Source organism: Panthera pardus, unplaced genomic scaffold, assembly GCF_024362965.1.
Source record: "Panthera pardus isolate Hobbes unplaced genomic scaffold, ASM2436296v1 HiC_scaffold_16, whole genome shotgun sequence".
NCBI lineage: Eukaryota > Metazoa > Chordata > Mammalia > Carnivora > Felidae > Panthera > Panthera pardus.
Genome location: NW_026526721.1, coordinates 45,401,540 through 45,414,941, shown reverse-complemented (window position 1 = coordinate 45,414,941; position 13,402 = coordinate 45,401,540). Strand labels below are relative to the sequence as shown.

General features: G+C 35.4%; 1 protein-coding gene across 7 annotated transcripts in view; it reads right to left on the bottom strand.

Moving 5' to 3' along the window:
• EPHA6 (EPH receptor A6) overlaps positions 1-13,402 on the bottom strand; it is an 858,920-nt gene that overhangs the window by 4,319 nt on the left and 841,199 nt on the right. For all 7 annotated transcript variants that reach the window (XM_019448105.2, XM_019448107.2, XM_019448106.2 and 4 more), the window contains 3 exons: positions 12,721-12,914; positions 10,257-10,328; positions 627-776 (listed from right to left, as the gene is read on the bottom strand). In XM_019448105.2, the coding sequence (XP_019303650.1) occupies positions 627-776; positions 10,257-10,328; positions 12,721-12,914 (416 nt within the window). The remainder of the gene's footprint in view (positions 1-626; positions 777-10,256; positions 10,329-12,720; positions 12,915-13,402) is intronic.

The window sequence follows — 13,402 nt, the reverse complement described above, 5'->3', positions numbered from 1 at the left end:
AAAAGGTATACAATTTAGATAATGACACAACTTTTCAACAGCATTAGAAAATAATATATAGGGTAGAATGTATAATGTGGACTGTATTGGAGCCCTATGGTCATCCAATAATATGAATAAAATGCCATTGTATTCTGTTGAACAATATGAAATTGCTATTATTAGTTCAAAATAATGGCAATTTCATATAGTTCAACCAACCGGCTATCTGTTAAGCACATGCTGAACATTTTTACTGCATCCAGGCAAAGAATCATTTTTGAGACAATGGAAAAATGTCCAACATTTATAATATAGGCTGTATATGTGAGTCATAAGTAATTTGCCTAGGTTAACTATGTTGACGTAAAGTCTAGGATGTGAATGAGAGTCATATGTATTTCAGAAAGCATTTACAATTTTTGAAAATACCTATTTGAATTAAACACATTCTTCCAACAGAAAATAGTTAACAGTGTAGTGTCCAATTTCCACTGGAATGATAATCAGAAATGGTGAGGAAAGATGTGGAAATGCCATACTACCCTTAGGAAATGGTTGAATCATGGTGTTCCTGATACTGCATTTGAATTTGTAATCTCCCGAGTGCAGCATCTGAATATAATAATAAACCTAGGACCACTTACTCAATGCTCATTCTTGAAATCAGGTCAAAAGTCGTAAACCCTGCTGCCATGAAGTTATTCTTATATTGTCCCATCTTTATAGAATCCAGCCAGTCACCAACTGTGACAAACAAAGGATATTCGGGAACTTCACCAGGAGACTCTGGCATTCTAAAAAAAAAAAAAAAAATCCATTTAACAGTCAGATAAAGAAAAAATTAAATAAAAACAACTTTTTTTTCCTTTTACAATATTCTTATGACTAATATTCTCATACTCCATTAAAAAAATCTCTAATTTTATATCACATTTAAATCAGCCACTTTTATCTGGTCACTTTCATTTGTCAGTTTTTCTTTTTCTGCTTTTCGCCACTATTGGGTTTTATACTTGATGTGAGAAGACCTGCATCTTGCTAACTGCTATTTACTTTTTTCTCTTGCATACATTTGTGTTTTCAAACATAAGGAATAGCCCAGTATCCATCCCCAAAGGACAGTAACTAGCCACAGGCTGTTTACTCTTACACTTTCTAACCTGCCACTGAATCCATGCCCGTTTGCCTTTGCATTTGCTGTGAGAGTCCCATCTCCTTTTTACAGTGAATTCACTGATCAGTCCTCCACTTATTTGTTCTCAAACATTCAACAAATATTTATTATTTATTAAAAAGTAATTTCCCCTGTTACAGAGCTCACTTGCATGAATAAAATTTACATATGCATCCATGCATAGGGTAAGATAGACCAAAACACAGATATTACTGTGGTATAAAACAAAGCAAAATCAATGCAAGGTTGGGTTCACAAGCAAAAGGAATCCAGCATTGATGGATTTTACAGTAAGTCATATAGACATCTGTATTTTTGTTCCTAATATCTAATGCAAAGAGCATTCCAATTGGGGATATTTTTGTAGTCTTAATATAAAAATAATACAGAGGTATTATTTTGGAAAGGCTAGCAGGTGTGTGTGTATTCATACATAAATACATACATACATATTTGTGTATGTGTATATATGTACATATATGTGTATGTAAATACACATAATAGTTTTATGTAAGGTAAAAATAGAATAAACATGGAAGTAACCTTACAAATTATAGTAAAATTAACTAAGAATTGTGTATTTAACTGATTCTGGCAATAGAGTATATTATTCTCCTTATAGAAATACATGAACACTGTAAAAATATTTTATATAGTTTTACAAAATACCTGGCAGTAAAATTGCTTTTATAGTAATAAGTGAGTTTTTAGCCCTCTAGGGTAATAAATATATCATTTAAAAATTATTAGGTCTAGAGTTTATATTAAATAGTAAAGCAATAACCTTTTTTTTTATGTTTGGTATTTGAGTCAAATCAGTATTTTCTAAGTAATGAAAAATATTCCCATTAGAGGCAAGCCATTGAATTATTTTTATTAGAATACTGAAGGATAATCCAACTTTCATTTACTTCACTTTTAATTTTTTATAAAATTGAAGAATGATGGAATCCATAGAGACTTAACTAGATCCATAGTTTTTAACATTCATATTTGGAATACTTCATCATAATAGTTTTTGCCATTCATATTTGAACTATTTCAGCTTTAACTAGAAACTGATAGTGTATGAACACATATGATGAAACCACATGAAATAAGAATTCCTCCACTGTAGAATGGAGTATGCATGCCATATGACCCTGGTATCATTCTGTTAAAAATATATGAGAATGGGAGTTAAGATTAGTGCATAAGTTAAAAAATAAAAATCTCTAATAATCAAAATTACCCATAAAATCCTTTAAGTTACCCTTAAATCACCAGGCCTTGGGTCTTTAGGTACACAAAAGTCAGAGACATTCTGCATGGCCATACAAATTGCATACTGAACAACTCATGAGAAGTCTGAAAGTGGCCCTTGGAATTTTTCAGGACACAGTCCCCACTAAAGGCCTAGGGTTCATTTCTTTGGTTTTCCTTTGATTGCTACACTGACTTCCCTTTTTCTAAACTGGGGTCTAGTTGAAGGTGGAGATGAAGGTGAAGAGAAATAATGAGGAAAAAGAGGGCTTTTGCTTTTAATATACAATTGGAATTTGCATAAGCTATATGCATGTATCTTGTGACTACCAAGTGGTCCATATTAAGTCTGGTTATTCTTAACAGTGACTATACCCTTTTTACCACTACTCACTTCTGTTGCTGTATTTACAACTTGGGAGGCTGTTAAAAGCTACATGTTCTTCTTTTATACAATAAATTGCAATGCTATTTTGATTGCGGGATGATTCATTCAAATTAGTATCAGAACGATTCATGATTTGACCCTAATGAAGAATAGTTATGTCCAAAGGTTGAAAACCTATCATAGCATCTACTAATAAATACTTTAATTATTGCTATATTTTTTGTTTCCTAAAGGTATTAATAAGTATTATAAAATAAGCAAAAATTCATATAAAATACAAAATAATAAAGATATCCATTGCAAACAAAGTTAAACAGAATTTTTAATTATAGCATTTCTCCAAGTCCTCACTATTTTAATGTGCAATGTGAACATATAAGAGCATTAAGAATAGCCTCTGCATTATTTCCCTAAATTATTTCACCAGTTTCTGTAAAGCGTAGTTTAAGAAATACTGCTGTAGGAAGTTCACTAAGTTTAAATGTCAAAATGACTAGGGTACCCTTATTGCTTGTTAACATAAACAAACCCACATACACTAGAAAACTGAATGTCCTATTTTAAAACAGTGTGGCTCCCATACCTTTTAATTACCTGTCAAAGGTTTGTTGAGACTGAACAAAATTAAAAGAACGGACTTCAGTGACTTTCCCTTCATGCTCCTATCCCATTCTTGATGCACAAAGTTTGATGACTTGCACTTCAGTCTCCTGAGATAACTCTGGAATAACTCGTGAAATTTCACAATTTCATGTAATTGGTGAGTGGAAATGTAATTTGCTAATTTTATATCCTTAGTATAGAAAGGTCGTGGAAGGACGTTCTGTGTCCTAAATGACTTAAATGGTCTATTTCTCTGTTGAAAAGCATTTACTATTTGCTCCCAGAATGTCTCACTACCATAATTCCCTTTCTCTCCACACATCTTTAGTAACCTAGTTACTCTTTGGCCTTTCTACGACTGCATTGGCAGTTGATTTAGTAAGGTCAGGGTCCCCTCATTGTTCATATCCACTGTGCAATAACTTTTCTTTCACCTTATCTTATAAAGAAGTTGAAAAATGCTGCTATTTTCTGCCTTTGAGGGCTGGGTACCATCACCCTCACATGAATTCTCTGGAATATTACCTAATAAACAATAAATGCCCTTTCTTATCAACCATGTACAATGATAAATTCAGTCTGCTATTTGCTGAGCACATAGAAATTTCTGCTATTTGGTGATTAGTGGGAGCTGCCCACCTGAGAAATGTCTTTACAGCAAAATCTGCAGCTCACATTGAAAAAACTACATATTGTAGAACAGAAGGTCAAGGGTCTACAACTTTCCTCAGAAAAATGAGGAAGGGGTAAAGTTAGTAAATTCTAAGTGTATAAATGATGGTCAATTTAGATTAGAGAGAGGGCTGGAATATAGGTAGAATAGGTAATGACACAGTTTAAGGTTCGATTATATATATATATATATATATATATATATATATATATATATATATGTATGTGTGTATATATATATATACACACACACACATACTTGTAATACATCTAATATGTAAAATTAAGTAGCCCTGAGAGAGCCAATAAGTTTTTACTCTAATGAGCCCTTTGAGTTCTCAATAGTACTAGTCTTTTAATTTAGAAAGTTATCATATAGCTAATCAGTAGGTATTAAAACTGCCAGTAAAAAGCAAGAAGATTTTTATCCTCAAAAGTTTTCCATGTTTTATATTTATGACTCAAATATAATAGTAATATATTGATTAAAAATGATTTAATAAAGGTTATACTTTGAGAAATACTGTTGTAAGGTAAGGTCTTGTTTTAACATGAAGCCATCACATGCTTAATGGCTTTTCTCTTGTTACTACTCTAATATAACTTTTTTTTCCCCTAGCTCCTCCATTTATATATGGTTAGCAGAACTGTACAGGTAGGGTCCATTCTATTTTATATGGCTTTTATTTCATTTCTTAATATCTTACATATTTTAATAGTATTCAAACATTAAAGGAGTGTATAATATTTTATATGTTGATGCTTAATAATTTAATTCCCTGAAGTTAGACTCCTAGATGGCTAGCAACATTATTTTATTACAGATGACTATGCAGTCTTACAACATGTATCTTTTTGTTTTAGTTGAATTACTTCTTTGGGAAAAATCCATAAGACAAAAGAATTTTTTTTATAGAGTTAAGTTAAAATTCCCTGATGGCTGGGACCATATCTCACATATCTTTCTATTTGCTGTCAACCATGGCACAATGCCGAATGTATTATAGGAATTTATTAAATAAGTGATGATTTAGACTTAAATATTCTCTATAGAAAAGTTTGGTCCATTACATAATGACTGATTCATGATGAATGATCTCTTTTCATTTAGTTCCCTTAAATTGAAGAGTAAATGCCTATTGATATAATGGTCAACCTATTAAGGAACATGTTGTTTATTTAACTTGTTCCTTGTATTGTGAAAATTTTTGCTTCTGCCTTTATAGGTTTCAGAGTGGAGGGAGAGGCAGCTAAAGGTGGAGTGAGGTAGCACAGGGTTAGGGACCTAGAACCATAGCAGCTGCATTCAACTTACTCAATATCACAGTTTTTACATGAGTTTCTGATCTCATAACTCAGGGATTACACTTCACACTATTTAGTTAATTCATAAAATAATCTTCTAATACATACAATATCTACCTAAACTCTGAAGGAAGAATTTATTTAATCAGATGAAAAAGAGGGGTGCCTGGGTGGCTCAGTCGGTTGAGCATCAGACTTTGGCTCAGGTCATAATCTCAAGTTCATGGGTTGGAGCCCCGCGTCGGGCTTTGTGCTGATAGTTCAGAGCCTGGAGCCTGCTTCAGATTCTGTGTCTCCTTCTCTCTCTCTGCCCCTCCCCTGCTTGTGCTCTCTCTCACTCTCAAAAGTAAATAAACATTAAAAAAATAAAAAAAAGAAAGAAAAAGAAAACCTTGCTCTTTCTCCAATGAGCTCTAATAGTAATCTTGAACACAAGTTAAATTAGTAAATGAATTTTGGTATTCTTTTTAAAATTTTAAAGTATGATTTTACTCAAAATGCTATAAAATCTCAAATGCATAGAACCATGCAATATGTTTTCTGCCTATTTCATGCTTGTGGGTGATATCTCATGGTTCCAAACAATCTGACTCTCCACAGTATTCTATTGGGAGGATGAATTATTGTCATCAAAGTTTTATTTTCAGTGTCTTCAAGTTTTTTAAAAAATTGATATGATTGTTTAATTCCCATAAGGATGATACCTGGTAGAAAGTAGGAAGGAGTGAAAATTTCAATATTGTAGATGCATTTGAGCATTAGGAGTAATATACAGAGTAGGAATAATACTGCTTAAAAATCTCCCATAATTCTAAACACCTAGCACATTGTCCCTACAGCCAGAATGATAGATCAGTGAACTTCAAGGAAAGCCTATTCTTGTAATAAAATAATATAGGGACAGAAATGGATTTCTTATCACATGCTAAGTATAGTTCATTGGCAGTGGTTGTCAAAATATGTTCTTAAAAAGGATACTATGGCAGCATTTGGGTGTAGTGGAAAAGAGTGTTGCGATGGTTAGTAATGTCTACCATAACAAGGAAAAGAAGGAAAGCATATATTTGCCAACACTGGAAAAATTCAATCTACAAAATGCCTGAGGATATAATCCTAGAACTATGTTGCTGCCATATTTTCCTCATTTCTCTATTTTGTTATAGTTACTACTCTTTTTTTTTCCAAGTAATGTACTTCAAGTGGCTGAACATTGTAGGAGGATGTTGAGGGGATATATGGACCGTATGCTTGCTACTTATTACCATGAATGAAGGCATATACTCTACCTCTTTGTATTGGCTTAGTAGAACATAAAATAACAGGCTGTGCCCCACTGCAAATTATTTTTGGGCTTTTATTTTTTTTTATTTTTTTTTTTTTCAACGTTTTTTTTTTTATTTATTTGTGGGACAGAGAGAGACAGAGCATGAACGGGGGAGGGACAGAGAGAGAGGGAGACACAGAATCGGAAACAGGCTCCAGGCTCTGAGCCATCAGCCCAGAGCCTGACGCGGGGCTCGAACTCACGGACCGTGAGATCGTGACCTGGCTGAAGTCGGACGCTTAACCGACTGCGCCACCCAGGCGCCTATTTTTGGGCTTTTAATATACTCCATCTATGAAGTCTGATTAGTCCTATTGAAACTAGTCTGAGAAAACCTATTTGGAAATGTAAAAAAAAAATGTATCCTCTTTTCCTATATTCATATTTCTGAAACAGTGCCATATTGGGAAATATCTTGACATTTTGCATGATTGCATACTGTGTGGTGGAAAGAACAAGGGCTTTGCATTTGGTGGGCCTTGTTAAAATATCCAATCCACTAATTACTTGCTATACTCTTTGAGTCTCCATTTCCTTATGTGAGGGATGGGGATAATTATAGTGAGGAGTAAATGACCTAATAGATAAAAGTACCTAGTACAATAACTGGCACACACTAGGCTTTCAACAAATGGTGATAATAGTTATTATTGATGATATATATTGGGATTTTTATCAGTGTTAGTATTGGTATTAATATCAGTATTATCAGTAGCTTGTTCCAACAGTTCATGTGAATTAAATTTAGATTTTCTAACAGGTAGAAGGTTCACACTTCCTGATTAACATTTAATATTTTGTCTTCCTTCCCCCAAAGATTTGCTAATCAATCAATTACAACACTGGTTTTGGCGAGCCAGTCATTTATGTCATGGAAAATACCACTAAAAATTCTAGTTATAAAAAAATTAAACAAAATAAGTTTATCCATGACTTGGTATATAGAGATAACTGATTTTAGCAAGTGCTAAAGCCTAGACAGCATTGAGGAAGATCTTTTCAAAATGAATGGAAAATTTTATATCAAATTGTTGAAAGTTATTGCCCTCAGAAGACAACATTCCAAGTGCTTTATAAATGGTACAGAAGAGGTAGTACCATTTAACCTTGTAATGTTTACTTGTGGTTCTCTAAGCAGAGGTTCTCAATTTTGATACTGGTTTGAACTTTTTCCTACCTTTATGACTCACATATCATGAAGCCAAGTAGGTAGCCAAGTGCTTGAAAGTTCAATAGGAAGGAAAGTGGTGGTTCTAGTTTCTAACAGCTAAAATATTCTAAGATCCCTAACTATGGCCCAGTGGGCAGTGAGAATATTTCTAAGTGTCTTGAACTTGGCAGAACATGATTTCTGAGGCAGGTGACTATCATGGACTGGCCCATTGGGTCAACAGCTGCCCATCCCTGAATGCCACCTTTTCACCTGATGTTGTCAAAAGAGCTCATAATGTGTAAAATTCTTTGTTAGTGCTGGGGATCTAGAGCAGGGACTGGAGGAAAGTGTTATTCTCCCATCATATGGTAGCACTGTCCAAAAAGGCACTGGCCAGCTGACTTCAGCCTAGTGCACTCAGTATGCTGAGTGAATGGAGCAATCAGCGGTGAGAGCTGAAGAGGTTGGAGAATGAATGTGTAGAATAATGTGGGTGTGGTGGGGGAAGGTTGGGCTGGTTGAAGGGGCACCCATATAGTCATCAGTTCACTTTATACTATTAAACCACTGGACCTCACATGTAACCCCGGCCTCATGAGAGTATGCTTGACCTGGGGTTGAGAGTAGCTATAGCATTTATTATGAGGGTCAGGGGAAAGGGAGCAAGAGGTGTTTCAAAGGTCATGGCCAGGAACTGCTCCTGATGCCATTCTCCATATAGCCTTGGCCTCAAAGTGAGCCTCTTCTCCCAGGGGCTGTGCACCATGTGACAGCTACAAATACTTCTTCAAAAGGAGGTTATAAGGCAACATTGTAGAATGAATAAAAGTAAAGGTAGTGTGAAATTCACATTTATAAAAGGATGAATGCCTACATTATAAGGTACTTTTTACAAATTATTTTTTTAAAATCAATTGGATTTAAAGTTATACTTATAATATTGCTATGCTCACTTATATATCCACATACTTGAGTAGGACAGAAAGTAAGAATGCTCAGAATTATAGAGCTCTGCATATACCCATGGGAGCATGCCAGGCATGAGAATATCAGCATTATTTAGAAGAGCTGCTCCAATGAAAGCTTTCTCGACCAACATTTTTTCTATTGGGTGTTCTGTCTGTTGAAAAACTGCCGATACAAGATTTATAAAATTTCTGATATGCTAGTATAAAATTATTGAGCTGTGGGTTTCACAGCTTTCCTCATCCCTTTTGTTGCCTTTAATTTCTTCTCCTCTTACTATTCTGTCAAAAGAAAGGATAAAAGCTTCTCAGGTGAATTCTTGAGAAAAAAGCAATTAGAGTAGAATAAAAACCATAGGGACCTTAGTGGATGAGAGAGTTATGTCAGTGTAGAAGTGTGGGAGAAACCTGGGAGTCTGGGAATACTTGATGTTTAATAAGAGTACAGGAGGGTTTAATCAGAGTTGCCGTGGATTATACACTTAAACTCCTTTACCTGTTTGAAAGATAAATGGGAGGAAAGACTGAAATTCTATTCTCTGTCATGTTTCTTTAAACCAACATCACTTGGAGACAGATGACTGGGCTTTGGGACTTGGGGGGTAGATGGGGCAGTTCATAAAACAAACCACACATTCTTCAGCTAACGTGCTATCCTTCATACCACATCTCTTGCCCTTAAACAGTCCCAGTTCTCTGGGATCAGGGACAGGGTGGGTAGGTGGCATTGGAGGTGAAGGGGTAGATAAGGGTAACCCTCTCAGGCTGCTGTGAAAATAAGAATGGTGATAATGGTTAGGCCTAGTACCCTTAGAACTCTGGTTCCTTTTGTTTCTCAAACAAAAAAATATATTTTTTAATTTTTTAAAAGGCTTATTTATTTTTGAGAGGGAAAGAGAGAGAGACAGAGTGCACAAACAAGGGAGGGGCAGAGAGAGAGAGAGGGACACACAGAATCTGAAGCAGGCTCCAGGTTCCCAGCCCGAGATGGGGCTCAAACCCATGAACTGTGAGATCATGACCTGAGTCGAAGTCGGACAGTTAACCAACTGAGCCACCCAGGTGCCCCTCAAACAAAAGTACATTAACAGCAGAAAACACTAGCCCATATATCTTTATCAGAAACAAGGACAGCAAATCAGTCATCAAATGAAACTGCCAACTTTATATAAAGTATGCAACTCTTGCCCATGTGTGGTGGTGCCATCAGAGACTTGCCATTTGCTGGCCTGTCCACAGGACACCGCATATAACATCAAACCATAAATTTCTGGCCTTAAGACACAAGCCCTCATGTTGACTTTACCTCAGGATCATTTTGACTTTTTGGCATATTTCTCATCTTAGAGTCTTCATCATTATTTTCCAAGTATGATAAACATTCATAATCTTGAAAAAGCAGGAAAGAAATGGTTTTATCTACTTTTCTTCAAAAAGAAGGTTCTTACCTGCCTGCTTCTACAGCCATAGAACAGTTAGAGAGCTCTGTTGATGGGCACTGGCTGTGGGGTCCATTAACCCTATACCACAATGAAAGGCTCAGATTAAATGAGTTCAGTTTATAGATAACCAAAGTTCTTTCCCATTAATGCACACTCACTGCATGATCTCTTTCTGTTAGCTCTTTCTCTTCCATGTCAATGCATACCCATCTCTTCAATAAGACATATAAAAACAAAAACCAAGAAATATTTTCTCTAACTACTTCTCTTTCTCTTCAGAGACAGGCTTCTTAGTGCTTTGTATTGCTCTTCTCTCTGACCTCATATTTACTTCTGCTCCATTGCAGTCTGTCTCACACAACTTTATTCAAATACTCTCGCTAAGGCTGCGCATAAATACCTGACTACTCTGTTGCTAAATTCAATGGGCCCACGTCACTTTTTATCTTACTGAAGCTTTGTGAAGACTTGGGGCATTACACTCCTTGAAAACTCTCCCCATTGTTTTTGTTTGTTTCTTTTTTTTTTTTTTTTTTAGCTCCTATGACACTGCTCTTTCCCTGCTTTCATTATTACCTGTCCGGTTCTTCTTTCTCAGTCTCCTCTGGGTACTCTCCTTCAGCTTATTTCTTAAATCTTGGTGTTGTGCTCTTTCCCTGTGTTAATTTGCATACTTTATAGTCTCCATGGGTCATCTTAATATTCATGAATCTTCAGCTATAGTCTCTATGTTGATGATCTTCAAATCTTCAGCTCAGATCTTTCCACCTGAGGTTCAACCTACACATATAACTGCCTATTGGACATCTCCACCCACACACCCCACAGGCACCTTCAATTCAGCTTACTTGAAATGGTCTCATTTCTATTCTAGAACCTTATCCTTCTTTCTCTTTCTCTTAGTGGTAATATTATATCAGCCAGCTTGTCTAAGAAAGTAACTTTGACAAAATTCTTGATTCTTTTCTCTCCTCCCTCCATATTCAATCGGCGACCAAGACACATTTTTTTCCTTGCCTGATAATAAATCCATTCTCTTATCTCCTGACCCCAAGCTTTTTCCCATTTCATGAGTCAGGCCCTAATCTTTTCTATCTTGAGTTTCTATAAGCATCTGTCTCTGTTTCCAGTCTTGTTCCTTGTTTTGCACTCAGTCTAAATCAGCTCTGGAGTGATCTTGCAGAAATGTAAATGTGATCATGCCATTCTCTTGCTTAAAATCCTTCCATAACTGCCCTTTCATGCTAAAATCCTAAATCGTTCCCCTCCTCCTGCCGCCCTTTAAGCTTCCTCTGTTGGACTGCTTTAGGGAGGATGGGCTAGAGTAATAGTTTAATCTCTAGCTATTTCATGCTTGGCTTCACTTTACTGAGGCTGCCAATTAGCGATTTAGAGGTGAACTCTTGTGTGCTCTGCGGTGAACTGAGGCCTGCTTTAAGTAGTCCTTGAAGAGCCTTTGGCCTTATTACTAAAACCTGCACCGACTGGAACCTATGACCTAAAGTTGAACATCTGTATATCCTGTTGGCTGTCCCCTGAGTTAGGAAAGTGAGCTTAGGAAATACTTTGGGTATTTCTAAGTCCTATTTGGCTAAATAAAGACATACATTCTCAGTCTGAAAATATTTTAAATGTAATCTTTTCAGACATAGATAGTAGTGTTTCTTTTCTTCTACACTCCCCCCTTCTTATAACTGATTTTTAGAGAGAGAGGAGCAGATCTTCTCAACTCTACTGACTTTTACAAAATGGTGTATGAGCGCCTTCATTTTCTTGTCTTGTCATTTGTCTTTTTCTGGTTTTAGGAATGGAAAGTAACAATAGCTGGGTGTGATCGTATCAGCAGGAAACATCCTCACTCCTGGCTGATTCACAAATTGCCCCTGTCTTGCTTGCCATTTCAAATAGAGGGACAGAACATAGAATGGACAAGAAAATTAAAGAGGCTGCAAATATATACCAATACTACTTGCAGAGGCAAGGAAGGATAGGTAAATAAAAAAAAAAAGATATACAAATACCAAAGATGCCCACAGGTTAAAAAAAAGAAAAAAAAAAAATATGTGTGTATATATATATATATATATATACACATACATATATATACATATATTTTTATGTGTATATATGTACATATATATGTGTATATATATATGTATATATATGTATATATATATATACACATATATATATACATATATATATATACATATATATATAAAGTAATTCAGAAAGATTAGATATGGAGAGAACAAAAGGAGTACCTGTTTTCTTTAAAAAAAATCCATTTATCAATGTTAATAAATTATTTTTTCAGCTGATAAACAAAATATGGTTTGTATAAAATATTCTAAAAGGTTGACAACTAGACAGTTATTACAGTAAACTTTCTCCTCTCTACCTGTTAGTCTTGTCTATAGCCTGAAAGAAATGATTGTTGAGGGGGAAAAATCGACACGATGCATCTTACACAAGGATGTCCTCCACCAGGGTGTGAAGGGCACTGGGATTGCGGATCAGTTTGTCAAGGAAGCTGACAATGTCAGTAAATTTTGGTCTGTGGTTTCTCTCCTTCTGCCAGCAATGGAGCATCAGCTGGTGTAGAGATGCTGGACAGCCCATGGGAGCCGGAAGTCTATAGCCTTCTTCAATGGACAGAATGACCTAAATGCAAACATACATAGGTTAGTCTCTTACTTTTTGGAACAAATAACACAATATATGCTAAATTATAATTCTGTTTTATATAGGAATTAGAGGCCAAAATTTTGGTAAACATGAAAATTACTTGTGAGTACAAGCAGCCCAAACAAAGATAAATACACAAGTTGCAAGTATCTACATTAATATCTGCTGACACCTCTTTGAGGAAAATGTTTTTAAACATGAGGTATTCAGAAGGGAGGTTAAGCTTCATCACAATTTCAAGAAATAGTTCCTGTGTGATTTAGCTGGAATGTCTGAAAACCCAATTAGGACATCAGAAAGTCAGCATTGGATTGATGCATTTTGTGCAAACCACCTGTGGCAAATGTTTTAAGTAAAATTATACCTCTGCTGAAGCACTGAACTTCTGAGTCATTTTTTATCCTTTTATAATAATGTCAGTGTGTATTCTTTTGCTGGCTATCATTCCTTCTTCTTTATTGCCT